We start from the raw sequence: 21,139 nt of genomic DNA, 5'->3' as shown, positions 1-21,139 counted from the left end.
AATATGTGGAATCGATATTACAAAGTCGAACGTGTGTGTCTTCACTAAGGACAGTAATTCGACTTTGTGAGTCCACACTAACGAGGCAAGCGTCGACATTGGAAGCGGTGCACTGTGGGTAGCTATCCCACAGTTCCCGCAGTCCCCGCTGCCCATTGGAATTCTGGGTCGAGCCCCCAATGCCTTCTGGGGAAAAAATGTGTCGAGGGCGCTTTTGGGTAACTGTCGTCATCCAACCGTCACTCCCGCCCTCCCTCCCTGAAAGCGCCGGCGGGAAATCAGTTCGCGCACTTTTCTGGTCAGCGACAGCGCGGACGCCACAGCACTGCGAGCATGGAGCCTGCTGCGACCATCGCTGCAGTTATGGCCGTTGTCAACACCTCGCAGCTTATCATCCACCTTTCCCAGAGGCAGATGCTGAGAAATCGGGCGAGGAGGCTACGGCAGCGTAGTGAGGACCTGAAATCTGAGAGTGGCACAGACCTGTCACAAAGCACGGGACCCCGCGCCGAGGACATCATGGTGGCAATGGGTCATGTTGATGTTGTGGAACGGCGATTCTGGGCACGGGAAACAAGCACGGACTGGTGGGACCGCATAGTGCTGCAGGTCTGGGATGAATCCCAGTGGCTGCGAAACTTTCGCATGCGGAAGGGGACTTTCATGGAACTTTGTGAGTTGCTGTCCCCTGCCCTGAAGCGCAATGACACCCGGATGCGAGCAGCTCTGAGTGTCCAGAAGCGAGTGGCCATAGCCCTCTGGAAGCTTGCAACGCCGGACAGCTACCGGTCAGTCGCGAACCACTTTGGCGTGGGCAAATCTACTGTGGGGGTTGTTGTCATGCAAGTAGCCAACGCAATCGTTGAGCTACTGCTCTCAAAGGTAGTGACCCTGGGAAACGTGCAGGTCATCATAGATGGCTTCGCCGCGATGGGATTCCCAAACTGCGGTGGGGCTATAGATGGAACTCACATCCCTATCCTGGGACCGGACCACCAGGCCAGCCAGTACATTAACCGAAAGGGCTACTTTTCAATGGTGCTGCAAGCACTGGTGGACCATAGGGGACGTTTTACAAACATCAACGTCAGATGGCCGGGCAAGGTTCATGACGCTCGTGTTTTCAGGAACTCTGGTCTGTTTAGACGGCTGCAGGAAGGTATTTACTTCCCGGACCACAAAATAACTCTTGGGGATGTGGAGATGCCTATAGTCATCCTCGGGGACCCAGCCTACCCGCTAATGTCCTGGCTCATGAAGCCCTATTCTGGCGCCCTGGACACTGAAAAAGAACTCTTCAACTACCAGCTGAGCAAGTGCAGAATGGTGGTGGAGTGTGCTTTTGGACATCTCAAGGGGAGATGGAGAAGCTTACTGACTCGCTGTGATCTCAGCGAAACCAATATCCTCATTGTTATTGCAGCTTGCTGTGTGCTCCACAATCTGTGTGAGAGCAAGGGGGAGACCTTTATGGCGGGGTGGGAGGTTGAGGCAAATAGCCTGGCTGCTGATTACGCCCAGCCAGACAGCTGGGCGATTAGAAGAGCCCAGCGGGACGCGCTGTGCATCCGGGAGGCTTTGAAAGCTAGGTTCCTGAGTAAGCAGGGTAACCTGTGACTATTAAGTTTGTTTACAGAGAAGCTGAACCTGCCCCAGTTTCTTTACCCAGTAAATGTTCACTATCCTCTCCAGTTACATACCCCGTTCACCCCGTTCCCCCCCTTCCAACACACGTTTAAAAATAAAATTACTTAAATTTTGTTAATGAACACCGTTTTCTTTATTACTGTTTTCTCGGTAAAGTGTTCAACCTGGGACGCAGACTGTGGTGGGGAGCGGGTGTAGTGTAGTGATGCAAAGGACGCTTCTAAACTCCAGGAATGACAGGCTCCGCAGTGGTGGACTGGTTGTTTCAACGGAGCCTGCCACCCCTCCTGTTTGGGACTCTGTGTGTGGGGGCTATGTGACTTTGTGGCAGGGGGAGGACGGTTACAGATCCCCTGCTGCGTGGCTCTGTGATCCAGGATAAGGACCGCTGCATAAGATCTCTAACCGCCCTCCCCCGCCACAAAGTCACATAGCCCCCCCCACACACAGAACATGAAAACCACCTCCCAGACTGACCAGGGTAACTAGTGACTGCAATGTGTGTGTGCCCTGCTGCTGAACCTGCCCCCGCCTCTGTACCCTGGTAAAGGTGACTGTCCTGTCCAATTACCAACCCCCTTCCCCCCCTTCAGACAGACTCTCCTCTAAAAGAACATGATGGAAACAGTAATTAACAGAAACGTATTTTTTATTAGCAACTACACATGAAACTGGGGGATGAAACTGGGACGGGGGCTTGGGTGAGGCGGGAAGGAAAGGACTTATCAAATTTTGGGGAATGAGAGCCTTCTGGTACTTGAGCAGTCTGCAGGGGTGGAGTGAGAGTTTTCACGGACTCTGCTGCCCCTCCTTCTTGGGACTTTGGGTGAGGGGGGTATGGGACTTTGTGGCGGGGGAGGGCGGTTAGAGAGAGACTGCAGCGGGGCTCTGTCCTCCTGCCTCCGGTCCTGCAGAACATCCACAAGGCGCCGGAGCGTGTCCGTTTGCTCCCTCATTAGTCCAAGCAGCGTTTGAGTCGCCTGCTGGTCTTCCTGCCGCCACCTCTCCTCCCGTTCCATGTGTGATCGGTGCATTTGGGACAAGTTCTCCCTCCACTGGGTCTGCTGGGCTGCCTGGGCTCGGGAGCAGCCCATAAGTTCCGAGAACATGTCCTCCCGTGTCCTCTTCTTCCTACGCCTAATCTGCGCTAGCCTCTGGGAGTGTGATGCCAGGCTAGGTCGGGAGACAGTCGCAGCTGTGGGATGGGAAAAAGGGAGTGAATTCCTCAGAAAGATAAATTTAGTTGTGAACAAAGAACATAGTCTTTCTCTGTGAACAAGACCATGCACAGCACCTATCACATGCGCACTCAGGACAAGGTCGAATTTTCGGCCTTCGCATTCAGTGCCTGGGGTCTTGCAGTGCAGATCAGAGAAGCGGGGCAGGACAGCGGAATTTGTGTAGCAGGCCGACATGGTAAGCCGTAGACTTGTGGCTGCTTAAAACTTTAATAATAGCACTGGCCTCCTTTCACATTCAAAGCAATGCCAGTCCCTGCTGCCAGCAATCCGGCAAGCATGAACTCTGCCCCTGTCCCACCCCCTCGCGGCTGTCCCAGGGAAAGATCCCTGTATGCTGCCCCTCTCCCGCCTCCACCGCGTGGCTGTAAACCGCCGGTTACAGTTCTGTAAAGGAACAGGCAAGCAGTCCCAATACTAACATTCCCCTACCTAATTCAAAGCAGGTCACCATGAGCGACATCACTCTGATGAGGATTTCAGAGACGGAGAAAGAAAGGATGCTTCGGGAAAGCATGCAAAGACCAGGGTCGTATGCCGCCATGCTCTGCAAGGCAATGATCCCGGAGTACTTGCTTGTCTCCTGGCGCGGAAACGTTCGTACCACGGAGGACCCAATAAGGCCGCTCTCCCCAGGAACCTGATGCAAAGGCTTTCCAATTACCTCCAGGAGAGCTTCGTGGAGATGTCCCAGGAGGATTTCTGCTCTATCCCCGGACATATAGACCGGATTTTACTGTAGCTGCACTGGCAGGGACTAAACAGTAGAGCGCCTAGGGCAAAACAATCATGCTAAACCGGACATTGTTAGATTTTTTTTCAGTAGTTGCACTGCCAAGGACTGAAACGTGAAGCGTCTAGGGCAAACTAATCATGAAAAACCCATTGTTAATATTGTTAATATTCCTGTTCTGTTAAAAATAAATGTTTACATGTTTAAAACACTTACTGACTGATCCTTCCCCTGATTCTGTGTCCGGGTTAACGCCTGGGGACGGTTGGTAGGGGATCTCTGTAAGGGTGATGAAGAGATCCTGGCTGTCGGGGAAATCAGCGTTGTAAGCGCTGTCGACTGCCTCGTCCTCCTCATCTCCTTCCTCATCTTCCCCGTCCGCTAACATGTCCGAGGAACCGGCCGTCGACAATATCCCATCCTCAGAGTCCACGGTCAGTGGTGGGGTAGTGGTGGCGGCCGCACCTAGGATGGAATGCAGTGCCTCGTAGAAACGAGATGTCTGGGGCTGGGATCCGGAGCATCCGTTTGCCTCTTTGGTCTTCTGGTAGCCTTGTCTCAGCTCCTTGATTTTCACGCGGCACTGTGTTGCATCCCGGCTGTATCCTCTCTCTGCCATGGCTTTTGAGATCTTCTCGTAGATCTTTGCATTCCGTCTTTTCGATCGCAGCTCGGAAAACACGGACTCATCGCCCCACACAGCGATCAGATCCAAGACTTCCCGATCAGTCCATGCTGGGGCCCTCTTTCTATTCTGAGATTGCATGGCCATCTCTGCTGGAGAGCTCTGCATCGTTGCCAGTGCTGCTGAGCTCGCCACGATGTCCAAACAGGAAATGAGATTCAAACTGCCCAGACAGGAAAAGGAATTCAAATTTTCCCGGGGCTTTTCCTGTGTGGCTGGTCAGAGCATCCGAGCTCGGACTGCTGTCCAGAGCGTCAACAGAGTGGTGCACTGTGGGATAGCTCCCGGAGCTATTACCGTCGATTTCCATCCACACCTAGCCTAATTCGACATGGCCATGTCGAATTTAGCGCTACTCCCCTCGTTGGGGAGGAGTACAGAAGTCGAATTTAAGAGACCTCTATGTCGAACTAAATAGCTTCGTGGTGTGGACGGGTGCAGAGTTAATTCGATGTAACGGTGCTAAATTCGACATAAACTCCTAGTGTAGACCAGGCCTAATTTCACAATGGTGTTTTCCTAAGAATGTAACTTTTTCTCTATCTAGGCGGAGGTGGATATACGGGAGGTTGGAGAGAGTTGGGGGTGGTTGGGACTTGATAATCACATAAACAAGGCCTTCTAAATAGTGAGCTAAGATAAAAGTAGAACCTCCTCTTTCCCTCCCACTTTGATTCAGAGACAGGCAGCCACAGCAACCAAGTGTGAAAGACATATTTGGACTTTGATAGAAAAGATCAACAAAATCACCAATTCTTGTTTAGAACACCACTTACAAAATTATGTTATAACTTTTCTTACTACTTTCTCAATAAATAAACCAACTACCCTTCTTCCAAGATTACACAAGTGTTACAGAAATAACTGTAGTTTACATATTTAGATCCCAAGTTTAAAAACGTGCCCAACTGTGACAGTATTCCCTTTAACTTCAATGGTTATACTGATGTGTTTAAAATTATGCATGTGCAGAGTTTGTAAGATTTGGACCCGGAAATATTTTAAAATATAGTGGTCATATATAAACACCCATTGTGCATCCTGATTTTTTCATTACAGGAATGCAAGATCTTCCTCAATAAGTCTATGCATAGAGATCTATTGATTTTTTTCTGCTTTGATTAAAACATTATATATGAGGAAAAATGAAGAGTTAAGTGGATATAATTTAGCTAAGTGCCCACAAAGACAGGGGGATCGGAAGGGTGGGTCTACAAAGATTTGAAGGATGTAAATATCAAAGATGGAAAGGAATTATGTAGGGTAATACATCAATATATAAATGATATATGAAGATTTTACCGATGTAGGGACTGCAAATATCTGTAAAGTGACTGGATTTTACCCAAAGACTTTTATTTTACACAAATGCCTTTGACAGGAGTCCAGGATTTTTTGAAAACTAGGGAAAGGGCTCGTTTGATTCACAAAACTTGACAGCATGATCACAATGCTTTTTCATCTGGGAATAAAATTTTCTGCTACCTACTGTTCCTTCTTTTTGGAAGGATCAGTAGTAGCAAAAGTCCAGCTCTTTATTCAGAGCTACTGGAATTTTTCTAAACCTTTTCTGCACATTTCTAGTCTTAACCCACTAGTCTTTCCATGGAAGGCCAAGGACAAATGAAGTTTCTGTAGCCCTGATGAGTTATAGTAGACAGGTGCCCTTGGCAGAGTTTGTAAAATCTGTTCCACAGTGTTATGTGTGCAAAGGGAATTTAGAAAATTAATATACAATATGTCAGTTATATTTTCAGAAGTAAGCCTCAGCATGTACAACTGGCTTTTTGAAACCCACATTGATTTACCTCTTCACAGCAGTAGGAAGGTACTTGAGACTGCAAGGTTTTAATCGACAATCCCTTTAAATGAATAAAACATTACAACATACTTGTTATATTTGGTACCAGTGGACAAATGCAATTCTAGTTTCCCATTAAGTTGTCCAATACTCCTTTTCTAAGAAAATTATGTTTTATAGATGAATAACTTGTCTGTAGGATCCTAAGAGGTCTGGACAGCAAAAGAATGCTGCACACCTCCTTCCTTCCATCAGTGGTCCCTAGACTTGGCCCTCCCATAACGATTTTCTGACTTTGATCTTTTTTTTTGGTTGGGTTTTTTTAGTTTTGTGCTTAGTTTTGATTAACAGACACGGGCTCTTCAGGCTGAATTCATGCTCAGCACAAGGTTTAATCAATAGCAGGGGCGCTGGAACAATTTGTATAATGGGGGTGCTGAGAGCTACTCAACCAAACTCTAAACCCTGTTTATGATGGACACCACTGCAAGCCAGGGGGTGCACCCAGCACTCCTAGTTCCCTCACCTGTGATCAATAGTTACCTTGCTTAATGCTGCTCTGCAACGGTTTGATTCAGCCCCCAACCCCCTTACTTATGGGACAAGTCATTGAAAGAAGGGATGGTTGGTCCAGGGATAATATAATATATGGAGATATAGAACTGGAAGGGACCCTGAAAGGTCATTGAGTCCACCCCCCTGCCTCCACTAGCAGGACCAAGTATTGATTTTGCCCCAGATCCCTAATTGGCCCCCCTTAAGGATTGAACTCACAATGCTGGGTTTAGCAGGCCAGTGCTCAAACCACTGAGCTATCCCTGCCCCCCCTCGGCAGCCCTGATTTTGGTTCCTTAAAATCAGGTATGCTTAAAACCGATGCCTAAAACAGGGATCATCACCGCGAGCCACACAACTCAGCCGCCGCTAAACGCGCCTGACCTGCCTCCGTCCTGCCCTAGGAAGCACCGGGGAGCAGCCCAGGCACCGGGACGGGCACCAAGCTTCAGCCCGCCACGGCGGCAGGGGACGCTGCAGGCGCCTCTGTCCTGCCGCCTCCGGCACACGAAGGGTGCGGGCCTGGCCTCACATCCGGGTCTGGGGGAGAGGCGTGTTTTGCTCAGCAGCCTCCTTCCCCCGAGTCTCCGGGGCTCAGTAAATGGCGGCGGCTTCGCTGGGGAGGAGGAGGAGGAGGCGGGGCCGAGAAACTTTATAGCCACGCCCACCCCGCGGGCCCCGCGCTTCCGGTGCGGCCCCCACAGCGCGAGCGCAGCGGCCGGGTCTCGCAGGGACAGCGGCGCCCGCGAGGCCCGAGAGGAAGCGGCTCGCGGGATTCACCTTGCCCCCGGCGGGCGGCGCGATGGAGGGCCTGACGCTGAGCGAGGCGGAGCAGCGCTATTACTGCGACCTCTTCTCCTACTGCGACACCGAGAGCACCAAGAAGGTGGCGCCCAACGGGCGGGTGCTGGAGCTGTTCCGCGCCGCGCAGCTGCCCAGCGAGGTGGTCCTGCAGGTACCGGCCGCTACCCGCCCCCATCAGCGGCCCCGCGGGCTGGCACCGCCTCCCCCGGACCGCCGCCCTTGGCCCCCGCTGCCGGGGGTGGGGATCCTCCCCCGGCCCCGCCCGCCTCCGGGCGCTGAGCAGCCCCTCAGCCGCCCCCGGGTACAAGGAGGATTCTGCCTCCCCCCAACCGCCCCGTCATCCCTCCTGGGGGTGCCTGGCACCGCCCTGTGGCTCTCGCCGCTGCTGCTGCTGCCTGAAGGCACCGGGGGGGCTTCTCTCAAGGGCTGCCCCTGCCCCGCGTGCTGGGCATCTCCCTGCATCGCTCCAAGCCTGTTCTTCCCCTGCAGCGGGGGGCTCTGTGCTGGGGGCACGTCCCGGGGTTAACGTTGCAGGCTGGGGGTGGGGGATGTGTCTGAGGGCAGTCGCCGTGTTCCCGAGATACTATGTGGAATGGCAACTTCAGCGCCATCGACTCCTGCTGGGCTTGGGCTTGTGCCCGTGCAGTGCTGGGAACGGGGTAATTATGCTTATCCAACTCGGGGAGGCTCTGCGCCTGTTGTCGTGGGATCGTAGTGTTAGTATGGGGTTAATATGTATTTCAGAGGTCTCAACTTGCTGGGTTGGGGAGGCTACGTTGCTGAGCTCCTGGGGTAACATTGGCCACTGGCAGGGAAGTATATCACTTCTAAAAGCTTTACAGTGAAATCTATCCAAAGCATGGGAACTCCAGCAGTCCTGGGAAATACTAGGAAACAGGAAATCAGTATTTTATTCCTGAAGATGCTACTGGCTCAGTGACCTTATTCAAATAATTAAATAACGCTATGCTTGTTTCCTAATTTGCAAAAATAGAGTACCTGCATATCTTTGTAAAGCACATGGCATCTACTAGTGAAAAATGCAATTTTAAAACTATGTAATACTGGCTAGGTTGTGCTAAGGCAGTAGATTCCCATTAGCAATGTGTGGAAGCAAAAATTCCAGCACTACTTCTGTGACCAGTGGGAACTGGGACTCATCTGAGAGCTATGTTACACAGTTACAAGTAGTGCTACCAGTGTAGCTAAATGGGATAATTTAGCATCGTTTGCCTAGTATAGTTCCTAGAAAAGTATCCACAGGGGAACTGTAGTTGCAACAGCTGTGTACCGTGAATTGTTGCTATCGCTGCATCCACCATAATGTGTTCATGGCCTTGACATTTGTGAAGTTCTTTGAGTTCCCTGAAAGATGCTTTAAGCAGAGTAAAGTATCATTTCCAGAAAGCCATACCACCTCGTAGGTTCACTGTTGCCTCAGTGAAGGGTCAGAGTGCATTATTGTAGTTTAAGACCAGCAAGGACATGTATGTCAACTTTCTGCAACTCAAAAGTGGGATTAATTTCAGGAGCTTGTGTACACTTAATCAGGAGGTGTTGGTGTTACTTTTTAGACCCCTAAAAGCAAGTGGTTAGATTAGGAGAAAGGAGTTTAAAATGAATCGGATCATGTGCTCCAGCTCAGTAAAAGAGGGTGATAAGTTGTGGGTGGTGTAAAAATTCTGGTGAGGACTAAATGCCAAAATTAATTTAAATTAATAAAAAATCTGGTTGTCTGATTATTTATTGATTTGATGTCCTTCATGATCTACACTGTTTAAATCTCTAAACTAAAAGAAAACTCATTTTTTAAAAATATTTTATGAATGAGACCTTGAGGGCCACCCACTAATAGTATTTTTGTGTTCTGAATTACAGATTCCCACATTCCTTAAACTCATCACATGAACACAATTGGATATGTTTTATTTTGTTTAGTGGCTCTTCCATGTTGTATATATAAAATAGTTGTATATATAAAATAGTACAGTGCTAGCACTCTATACTTGATGCAATAGCTTATTGGAGTAGTGTAGTCTTGTGCTTTTTTACAGAAGTGGTCACAGGTTCAAATCCTACCTAGTCTGTCTCAAAGGAGGTGAATATTCTCTTTCAGAGTGATATTCTCTTGAAGAATAATGCTGTTGGGAGAGAGAAATGTAAACTACTTGTATATCTTACACGGTTGTAAATGAACTGGATCAACTCAAGAAAGGGAACCTGGGTGTCATTGTAGACAGCTCAATGAAGATGTCTTATCAATAGGCAGCTGCAGTTATGAACCAAACAATGTTAGGGTGCATAAGGAAAGAGATGATAAATAATACAAAAGATGTAAAATGCCCCTATAAATCAATAATGTGGCTTCATCTGGAATGCTGTGTGCAGTACTGGTCACCCTGTCTCAAAAATATTGAAGAACTAGGGGAAGTTCAGAAAAGAGCAATGAATGATCAAGGACATAGAAAAAACTCTCATATGAGGATTGAAAAGACCGGGGTTTAGTTTAGAAAAGTATATAAAATGAAGAATGGAAATGTCTATTCTCATTTCATAATCCAAGAAGAGAACATTCAAAACAAAAGGTAAATTTGTTCACACCACATTTAACTCAACTGTGGAACTCAGTGCCACAGGAAGTGATTGAGGCAAAGAACTTAATGAGACTGAAGAAAAGGGAATAGACATTTGTATGGATATCAAGAATAACCAGAGTTAACATAACACAAATTTGTGGAAAGGTTATTGAACCTCATTCTTCAGGGTATAAATCAGTCTGTAGCTATTGGAGATCAGGACGAGACCTAGTGTGGGTGGCAGATTATCCCACATCTGCCTACTATTGGGTTCTTCCACTTTCCTCTGAGACACCTGGTGCTGGACACTGAGGAAGGAGACAGTAGAATAGATTAGGTGGACCTCAGGCCTGATCCAGTAGGACAATTCCCATTTTCCTATAGAATGTAACATTTAGTACTAAACAACCAAAATGTGAGTACATTTTATAGATTTCGAGTTTATTTAGCCTAGTCAAATTGCCCCAAATTTAAGAATGCTGGGTCTATGTATACATGCGGATTTCCATTATAACCTTTTCTCTTCACAGGTTCTTAATCAGAGGCAGTAGAAATCTTAAGGCATCTTTTGTTAAAATCAGTACAGGCTTGATTAAAAATCAGAATCTCTGACTTTGTGGGAATTTTTGTTTCGCTTCTTTCCTTCCTTGGACCTAGAAGTTATTCATTGTGCCACAAGCTAGGTGGTTGGGAGCAAGGCGCACACAATCTTCTCTGAGGAGCTACACATTTCTGTTGGATTTTATTCCACAACAGAGAAGGCTAATGCACAGCTGCTGGTGCACCCAAAACAAAAAAACTCACTTCTGCTTCTAAGCCTCCCCCCTCAATTATGTATTAAATAAACCAAGGAAATCAATATACAAAAATCTTTGTAGTGAAGCAGTTACAGTTGCTACACACATATGCTTGACAAACTGTTAAGAGCAAGAAAATGAAAAGATGAGCCACCTAGCCGTGTAACCCTTTACTCCTCCACCCACAAAAACACACAGTTTACCATTACCACAACTGAGAGACCATTCACCACAACCTTAACTCTGCTAATGTCAGCCTTTCATTAATCTGTTTAACTGCCATTCTGCAGGCAGTTCTTTACTAAACTAGCATTGGGGCAAAAAATAATCTGGTTAAAGGGTGTGCCCAAAAGTGCAAATGGGGGAAGGTATGACAGCCTCAGCTGTTTCATAATGAAGTCTTTTGTGTATTTTTAAATTCGGATTCAGAGTCAAGCAGTTGAGATTGAGTAGTTGATACCTGTCCAGGCCTATATGCATGTAAATAGTGTTCAAAATGCAGCAGTTCATTGTTTGAGGCACACAGTGGAGAGGCCACACATGTTTTCACTGTGCACAGTGTACTATGAAGCACTACTCTCTGGTAGTAGAGAGGATTGGTTTGTGGACAGACCAATGGAGGGAACAGAATGGATAACTTGACCATGAACTACTTGTATTGAGGAGTACCAAACCCAGTCTGCCTTTACTATTGCAGTTCTAGTGACTGTACCAGTTGGAGACCATGATACCCTTCCCTTCTCTGCACAGTGTGCTTTTTGAAAGTGAACGCCTTGATTTTGCGTAGATGAGGATTTTGCCACTTCTTTAGTCAATCTGCAGTTTTAATTAGACAATGCCATATTCGTTTTCATTTGCAAACCTAGTTTGAAACCATAAAAGAACTAGAAATAATTTTCTAAATTGACAATTTAAACTCTGAATATATTAGATGCCAAAAAATTATGGAGACTCCCTGCATCCATTGATTGTGCAGAAATGTTATGGATATCTAATTTCTGTACAAAAACTTTCTCAATCACAATTGTCTTTTAAAACAAATATGAATTTTTTAATTCAAATTAAAGGTTTCAATCTAACAAAGAATCTAAACATCAAAAAATCAAGTGTAAAGGAAAACCTATCCATCAGAATAAATATTTGGTATTTTCACATAGTTTGGATAAATCAGGCTATATTTTAAAACCTGTTTAAAATAGGGTAGTAAACTGGCATTGAAGTATCAAGTGAAGTCCTGTTAACCGAAGCGTGACACATGCTAATTTTTGGAATAAAAGTACACTGATGAATTAAATTGAAAAGTACAGAAGCACATGTAAGTTTTAGCTGTGTAATGAATTAGAACATGAAATAGGAGAATTTTCTCAAAAGTAATTTAAAATCCGTTCTCGGTGAATCTCATGAGTGTAGTATTGAAATTATTCATTAAATTAGGCCTCCATGATTTTCCCTTTTCTTTTACTTTGTTAGGCTTATCAGTTACTATTGCACTGGTTTATGGCTTATATTTGACAGCAAAGATATTTTTCAAACAAAATATCCCAGGGATATGGAAGTAAATGATTTGAAGACTTCAGTACTGGATTTATATAACTCTTGTTAAAGTTGCATAATCACAGAACATTTTATGCATGTGTGCTGTATTTTGCTCTTATTTTGAATGAGCCTAGAACTTTCTTGTAACAATTTACTTAATGGCACTGTGAAATTATTTCTGTGCTTGACATTCTTCTGAAATTACTATGTCATGAAGGCAGGATCCTATGTTGCAAAATAATCTTACGGGGGGGGGGGAAATTAAATAAGCATTTTCTCTGCCTACTGCCCTCTTCAAAACACCTGTCATTTAATAAAAATCAGTGCTGGTGTTCCATACTGAAGTTAAATGACTTTTACTTTGGCATTAGAGACTGTATGAAAAATGAGTGGGTTCTACAATTACTCCAGGATCTACTTTTTACAACTACAGTTGCACTGGATAACCTTTAAGAAAGTGATTAAATTGCTAGCTGATATTCTTTTGTCAAGGCTGTCTCTTGGTGGGCAGAGCGAGGAACCTTTTTTCATTGTCTAGTGAGTCTCATTTTGATGTTTTAATGTGATATACGTGACAGTACTCTATTGTTAGTCCTTTATTCAACTAATATGGTTTAAAAAATAGTGTTGCCAGTCTAATAAACTAACAGTGTCTCTAATCTTTTAGTTTCCAAAAGCTTTGTCTACCCCTTTGTTTTCTATCCTTATTTGCTATTGGCAAATAGTTTCCATAGTTAAATTACCTTGAAATTAATAGATTGGGGAATTATTGTGCTCCATAGGAGAAACCCATCAGTTCAAATACAGCAGCAATAAGTCAATTTAAAAATGCAGATCAGTTTTCAGAGTAGATTATAGTGTATGTGGGGAACAAGTTAAGAAAACCAAAATGTCAATATTGTTGTGGTGATCTTAATTTCACAGTTATTACAGTGTTTTCATTCTCTACTGCTTTAGATTTCAATTTAGGTTGGTAGTGAGAACTTGCTATAGGTTTAAAAATTGGCATTAGCTATTAGTAAAATCTTATTACATACTTCAAAATCTGACATACTATCAAAGTTAAGTTCCCAGATCTGTCCTTTTAAAGCCTCATCTATACTATATAAAATAGTTTAAAAAAAAATTCAGCTAAGAGTACATTTTTCTAATGTAGATGAGGAATTATTGTGAAAATCTACTCTTAAAGGTAGATTATCAGCTCACGAAAGCAGAAGCTATAAAAGATGAACTGCAAATGAAAGCTGAGTTAGTGTAAATTGCCCCAAATAAACAGTGTGGTGAGCATGCACTTACTAAAAATAAGTTTGTACTTAACTTTTTTAAAGGGTAACCTGAAGATGGAAGACAAGTGGTTTTCTCATTTTAGTGATTGATTTACAAGAAAACAGGTCTGAACATTTTTTTTAAATATTGGGAATGCGCATCTACTAGGCCCCGATCCTACTTCCATTGAGGTCAGTGGGAGCTTTGACATTCTCTTCGGTAAGAGCAGGATCAGGCTAATAGCTTCTGTCATTATAGTATCTGGGCTCTTTACCTGTTTTTTCATTGTTATGTTAGAAGTCTCCTTTCAGAGCTTTCTCTGGGGTAGGAGAATCCCTTCTCCCTGCCACCACTGTGTCCCTCCTCCCCCCAAAAGCCCAAGCTTTTCCAGCTGTTTGTCAGGATCTTGGGTGTCTTTCTTTTTAGCATAGTTAATTCTGTTCTAAATAGTCTGAATAAAGAGAGAGAACGTGCCTTCTGAATTAAACAGGTTTCCTTAGTATATATACTGTCACACCCCTACTATTTCCATAAATAAGACTTGAATTTTTAATTAGAGGAATCTTAAATTTTTAGGCTTCCTTTATGCATCTCCTAGTTTAAAAAAAAGAGAAACCCATTATTTTTCTTTATAAACCACCTTTAGATGAAGTAGTTTAAATTTTATTTCTTCTAAAGATTCACAACAGTGTAGAACGTGAGGGCATTCATTCAGTATAGAAATCTGTGGTTCAGTTTTTATTTTTGCTTTTCAGCTAACCTTTAGAAATTTAATCTGAAGTTAGGCAACCCAAACCCACAAATCTTTAACCTTGTATATCTTGTACTTATGTCATAGGCCTACATGAGGCATGTGCTTATGTGCACTTTGTGCTTTACCACTTTCCTTAATAGGAAGTGGCAAGAGATAAATGCATCACAAGCTTGTTTGTAAGTACAAAAAATGTGTAGTCACTGGGTATACAGTTAGCAGCTCCCAATTTGCAAAAGATATATGCAAAGTTATGAATTTGTCTAAAATGCATTGTTGCAATGAAATATTTTTCTTTTGTTTCCTTTAACTTATCTCCCCTGAGCTGATTGATAGGCTTGTTTCTTTTCTCTGCAACAATAAGGCACTTACGCCATCTCATTTCTACTAGTACCAGAATTGGCTCTTACGGTTTGTAACCTGAGAGCTGAGTTCTGACTTTTATATCTAGAACTGTGGCAAACATGCTCAATTCTACTTGTGTTAACACTGGAAAAATCCTATTGTGGACTGTTCAGTGGTGTTTGAAGCACAGTCAATTAGATTTACTCTGCACAGGGTCAGAAAACGTGCCAATCTAAAATGGGGTGGGCAAACTACAGCTTGGGGGCCAGATCCGGCCTTTCAGATGTTTTAATCTGGGGGGGAGGGATAGCTCAGTGGTTTGAGCATTGGCCTGCTAAACCCAGGGTTGTGAGTTTAATCCTTGAGGGGGCCACATAGGGATCTGGGGCAAAAATCAGTACTTGGTCCTGCTAGTGAAGGCAGGGGGCTGGACTCGATGACCTTTCAATGTCCCTTCCAGTTCTAGGAGATAGGATATCTCAAAAAAAAAAAAAAATCTGGCCCTTGAGGTCCCGCTGGGGAGCGGGGCCCGGGGCTTGCCCCGCTCCACATGTGCCGTGGCTCCGCACGGCTCCCAGAAGCAGAGGCATGTCCCCGCTCCAGCTCCTATGTGTAGGGGCAGCCAGGGGGCTCCACACTTTGCCCCCGCCCCAAGTGCCAACCCCACAGCTCCCATTGGCCGGGAACCGTGGCCAGTGGGAGCTGCAGGGGCAGCCCCTGTGCATGGGGCAGCATGCAGAGCCTCCTGGTTGTGCCTTCGTGTAGGAGCCAGAGGGGGGACATGCCGCTGCTTCCGGGAGCTGCTTGAGGTAAGTGGAGCCTGCACCCCGACCCCCAGCCCTGATCCCCCTCCCACCCTCTGAACCCAGCCCAGAGCACCCTGCTGCACCCTGAACTTCTCATTTCTGGCCCCACTCCAGAGCCCTCACCTTCTCCCGCACCCCAACCCCCAATTTCGTGAGCATTCATGGTCCACCATACAATTTCCATACCCAGATGTGGCCCTTGGGCCAAAAAGTTTGCCCATCCCTGATCTAAGATATCAGCAGTGTCTGGTCTATATAAACATTCCCACTGGTTTTAGCAATGGTAGGAAGTTTTGGCTAAAACTTTCCTAGTGTAGACAAGGCTTATACTAGACTTGATCTTCTCTAGGCAGCCTACTAGTGTAACTTTTGCCAACCCTTAAACCTGATCCAAAATTATCATGCTTTATAATAACTCACATGATGAGCTTCCCCTCATAAAGACTTATGCCAACACAAAACTGAACTAATGTTCAGTATCAAGCCTCAACCCTATTTGAAAACAGCTTAAAAAAAGACATGAAAAAAAAGATATTCTTATCGACAAACTAGGCAAATACAATTTAGATGGGGCTACTATAAGGTGGGTGCATAACTGGCTGGATAACCGTACTCAGAGAGTTGTTGTTAATGGTTCCCAATCCTGCTGGAAAGGCATAACGAGTGGGGTTCCGCAGGGGTCTGTTTTGGGACCGGCTCTGTTCAATATCTTCATTAACGACTTAGATATTGGCATAGAAAGTACGCTTATTAAGTTTGCGGATGATACCAAACTGGGAGGGATTGCAACTGCTTTGGAGGACAGGGTCATAATTCAAAATGATCTGGACAAATTGGAGAAATGGTCTGAGTTAAACAGGATGAAGTTTAACAAAGACAAATGCAAAGTGCTCCACTTAGGAAGAAAAAATCAGTTTCACACATACAGAATGGGAAGAGACTGTCTAGGAAGGAGTACGGCAGAAAGGGATCTAGGGGTTATAGTGGACCACAAGCTAAATATGAGTCAACAGTGTGATGCTGTTGCAAAAAAAGCAAACATGATTCTGGGATGTATTAACAGGTGTGTTGTGAGCAAGACACGAGAAGTCATTCTTCTGCTCTACTCTGCTCTGGTTAGACCTCAGCTGGAGTATTGTGTCCAGTTCTGGGCACCGCATTTCAAGAAAGATGTGGAGAAATTGGAAAGGGTCCAGAGACGAGCAACAAGAATGATTAAAGGTCTTGAGAACATGACCTATGAAGGAAGGCTGAAAGAATTGGGTTTGTTTAGTTTGGAAAAGAGAAGACTGAGAGGGGACATGATAGCAGTTTTCAGGTATCTAAAAGGGTGTCATAAGGAGGAGGGAGAAAACTTGTTCACCTTAGCCTCTGAGGATAGAACAAGAAGCAATGGGCTTAAACTGCAGCAAGGGAGGTCTAGGTTGGACATTAGGAAAAAGTTCCTAACTGTCAGGGTGGTTAAACACTGGAATAAATTGCCTAGGGAGGTTGTGGAATCTCCATCTCTGGAGATATTTAAGAGTAGGTTAGATAAATGTCTATCAGGGATGGTCTAGACAGTATTTGGCCCTGCCATGCGGGCAGGGGACTGGACTCGAGGTCCCTTCCAGTCCTAGAATCTATGAATCTATAAGTTTAGGCTTGAAATTAGATGAAGGTTTCTAACCATCAGAGGAGTGAAGTTCTGGAACAGCTTTCTAAGGGGAGCAATGGGGACAACAAAACCTAACTGGCTTCAAGACTGAGCTTGATAAGTTTATGGAGAGGATGGTATGATGAGACTGCCTACAATGGCATGTGGCCCATCTGCGACTGCTAGTAGCAAATATCCCCAATGGCTGGTGATGGGGCACTAAATTGGGAGGGCTCTGAGTCACTACAGTGAATTCTTTCCCAGGTGTCTGGCTGGTGGGTCTTGACAACATGCTCATGGTCTCCATAATTGGGGTCAGGAAGGAATCTCCCCCCAGGTAGAGACCCTATGTGTTTCTTTTACCTTCCTCTGCAGCATGGGGCACAGGTCACTAGCAGGTTTAAACTAGAGTAAATGGTAGAGTAAATTCTCAGTAACTTGAAGTCTTTAGATCATGAGTTGAGGATTTCAGTAGCTCAGCCAGAGGTTGTGGGTCTATTACAGGAATGGGTGGGTGAGGTTTTGTGGCCTGCAATGTGCAGGAGGTCAGACTAGATGATCACAATGGTCCCTTCTGACCTTAAAATCTATGAGGCTATGAAAAGAGGGACAGAGATTAATACCCACCCTAAATAGTAGCATCTGGACTAGAATTTTAGAAATGTATCAAATGTTCACGTTTTGGTGTTGATCAAAGCTGTCAGTACTTGGACTAAGTAAACAAAGTAGTTGATTGTGTATTCATTGTAATCTTGTGATTTCTTTCCAGTGTGTGTAATAGGGTGCATGGATGGCCAGGCAGCCTAGTGATGCACCTGACTTCAAGGTCAAGGTGCCTCAGTCTTTCAGGCAGTGGTGGTAGGGGAACCCAGGACCTCTCACTCCACCAGGTCCCAGCCCAGGGCTCTATGTGAGTTGACCCCTGAACAGGGGACACCCCAAGCAGGGAGTCTAAATCCATTGCCCTGGGCTACTTCCGACTAGTGTTCCTTCAGTTTGGGACGTGTCCCCTTAGTCCACCACAAGGGCAGTGGAAGCATGTGACCGTGAGAAGCAGACCAAGGAAAAGGAGGGTCAGTGAAGGGGAAATAGAACTCAGGAACAGGTTTGGGTGTTTGGATAACGAGGAAGGGGTGCAGCAGGTGGTCACTGAAGGGGAAAGGGTGAGGAAGAAGAGAAGAGCGGCTAGTCCCATAGAAAGAGGGGAGGAGTTGATGGAGACAGCACCAAATCTGGGCCCCGGGACGGTACAGGGTGGCATAAGAGGGACTGTAAGGGAAAATAGGAACGGACAGGGGTTGCGACTAGAGGGAACAGGGGATAGATTAGTAGATCGCACTGTCACCAGGCAAAGGCAGGTTTATGTGATTGGGGACTCCTTACTGAGGAGGTTAGACAGGCCTGTGACCAGGGCAGACCCAGAGAACAGAAGGGTGTGCTGTCTGCCGGGCGCTAAGATACGGGATGTGGACCTGCGGTTGAAAAGGATCCTAAAAGGAGCAGGTAAGAACCCCTTGATCATCCTTCACGTAGGAACAAATGACACGGCTAGGTTCTCGCTAGAGAGAATCAAGGGAGATTATGCCAGGCTGGGGAAGACGCTAAAGGAAATCGAGGCTCAGATCATTTTCAGTGGGATTCTGCCTGTTCCTAGAGAAGGGCATCAAAGGGCTGACAGAATTGTGATGATAAATACTTGGCTAAGGGAGTGGTGCTATAAGGAGGGCTTTGGGATGTATGGCCACTGGGAGGCTTTTGGGGACAGACAACTGTTCTCACGGGATGGACTTCACCTAAGTAGGGAAGGAAATAGACTTCTGGGAGGGAGGCTGGCTCATCTCATCAAAAGAGCTTTAAACTAGGAATTCGGGGGAGACGGTTGGGAGATGTCCAGTTAATCTCCACGCCAAATTACAACATTGAGAAGGAGGGTGACGAGACAAGAACGGATATAGCCAGGGGAAAGAGATTGGACATAAGGAAGGGGGGGGGGGGGGATGGATACTAGACTAATAGGTCATACTGGCGGTACGCTGTCTGTACCAAATCGGATAACTAATGGGAGGGAGGCTAAACGGCATAAATTAAGATGTTTATACACCAATGCGAGAAGCCTAGGTAACAAAATGGAGGAATTGGAGCTCCTGGTCCGAGAAATGAGACCGGATATCATAGGAATAACCGAAACGTGGTGGAACGGTAGTCATGACTGGAGTACAGGTATGGAGGGGTATGTGCTGTTTAGGAACGACCGGAACAAAGGTAAAGGTGGGGGAGTAGCATTGTATGTCAATAATGAGGTAAACTGTAAAGAAATAATAAGTGATGGAATGGATAAGACGGAGTCTGTCTGGGCAATACTCACATTGGGTAAAAAAACTACTAGAGCCTCCCCTGGGATAGTGCTTGGGGTGTGCTATAGACTGCCGGTTTCTACCCTGGATATGGACAGAGAACTCTTTAATGTTTTTAGGGAAGTAAATACTAATAGGAACTGTGTAATCATGGGAGACTTTAACTTCCCGGATATAGATTGGGGAACAAATGCTAGTAACAATAATAGGGCTCAGATTTTCCTAGACGTGATAGCTGATGAATTCCTTCATCAAGTAGTTACTGAACCAACAAGGGGGGATGCCATTTTAGATTTGGTTTTGGTGAGTAGTGAGGACCTCGTTGAGGAAATGGTTGTAGGAGACAACCTTGGCTCGAGTGATCATGAGCTAATTCGGTTTAAACTAAATGGAAGGATTAACAGAATTAAATCGGAGACTAGGGTTTACGATTTCAAAAGGGCTAACTTTAATAAATTAAGACGACTAATTAGGGAAGTGGATTGGACTAACATATTTATGGATCTAAAGGCGGAAGGCGCCTGGGATTATTTCAAGTTGAAGTTGCAGGAGCTGTCGGAGGCCTGTATACCGAGAAAGGGAAAACGGATCGTAGGCAGGAGATTTAGACCGAGCTGGATGAACGACCGTCTCAGAGGGGTGATTAAGAAAAAACAGAAAGCGTACAAAGAGTGGAAGAGGGGAGGGATCAGCAAAGAAACCTACCTTATTGAGGTCAGAGCATGTAGAGATGGAGTGAGAAAGGCCAAAAGCCGTGTAGAGTTGGACCTTACGAGGAGAATTAAAACCAATAGTAAGAGGTTTTATAGCCATATAAATAGGAAGAAAACAAAGAAAGAAGAAGTGGGACTGCTGAAGACTGTAGATGGAGTGGAAATTAAGGATAATCTAGGCATGGCACAATGTCTAAACGAATATTTTGCATCGGTCTTTAATGAGGCTAATGAAGGGTTCAGGAATAGAGGCAGCATGACAGAGGGGAATAAAGGAGGGGGGGGTTGACATTACAGTACCCGAGGTAGAAGCCAAACTTGAACAGCTTAACGGGACTAAATCCGGCGGACCGGATGATCTTCATCCGAGAATATTAAAGGAACTGGCGCGAGAAATTGCAAGCCCGTTAGCGATAATTTTTAATGAATCTGTAAACTCGGGCATGGTACCGTTGGACTGGAGAATAGCTAATGTGGTTCCTATTTTCAAGAAGGGGAAAAAAAGTGACCCGGGTAACTACAGGCCTGTTAGTTTAACATCTGTAATATGCAAGGTCTTGGAAAAAATTTTGAAGGAGAAAGTGGTTAAGGACCTTGAGGTCAATGGCAATTGGGACAAATTACAACATGGGTTTACGAAAGGCAGATCGTGCCAAACCAACCTGATCTCCTTCTTTGAGAAAGTAACAGATTTTTTAGATAAAGGAAATGCGGTGGATCTAATATACCTAGATTTCAGTAAAGCGTTTGATACGGTACCGCATGAGGAATTATTGGTTAAATTGGAAAAGATGGGGATTGATATGAAAATCCAGGGGTGGATAAAGAACTGGTTAAAGGGGAGACTGCAGCGGGTCGTACTGAAAGGTGAACTGTCAGATTGGAGGGAGGTTACC

At 45.4% G+C, this 21,139-nt stretch overlaps 1 protein-coding gene across 5 annotated transcripts in view; it reads left to right on the top strand.

Annotated features, from left to right (window-relative positions):
• Nucleotides 1-7,461: 7,461 nt before the first annotated feature.
• The window catches only part of REPS1 (RALBP1 associated Eps domain containing 1), a 119,494-nt gene continuing 105,816 nt past the window's right edge, over nucleotides 7,462-21,139 (top strand). For all 5 annotated transcript variants that reach the window (XR_010561281.1, XM_065400385.1, XM_065400384.1 and 2 more), the window contains exon 1: nucleotides 7,462-7,614. Coding sequence is in view for 4 of the 5 variants with exons in the window: in XM_065400385.1 (XP_065256457.1) it covers nucleotides 7,462-7,614 (153 nt within the window). In the remaining variant the exon portion in view is untranslated. The remainder of the gene's footprint in view (nucleotides 7,615-21,139) is intronic.

Source organism: Emys orbicularis, chromosome 3 (genome assembly GCF_028017835.1).
Source record: "Emys orbicularis isolate rEmyOrb1 chromosome 3, rEmyOrb1.hap1, whole genome shotgun sequence".
In the NCBI taxonomy this organism is placed as follows: domain Eukaryota; kingdom Metazoa; phylum Chordata; order Testudines; family Emydidae; genus Emys; species Emys orbicularis.
This window is presented reverse-complemented; position numbering and strand designations above follow the sequence as displayed.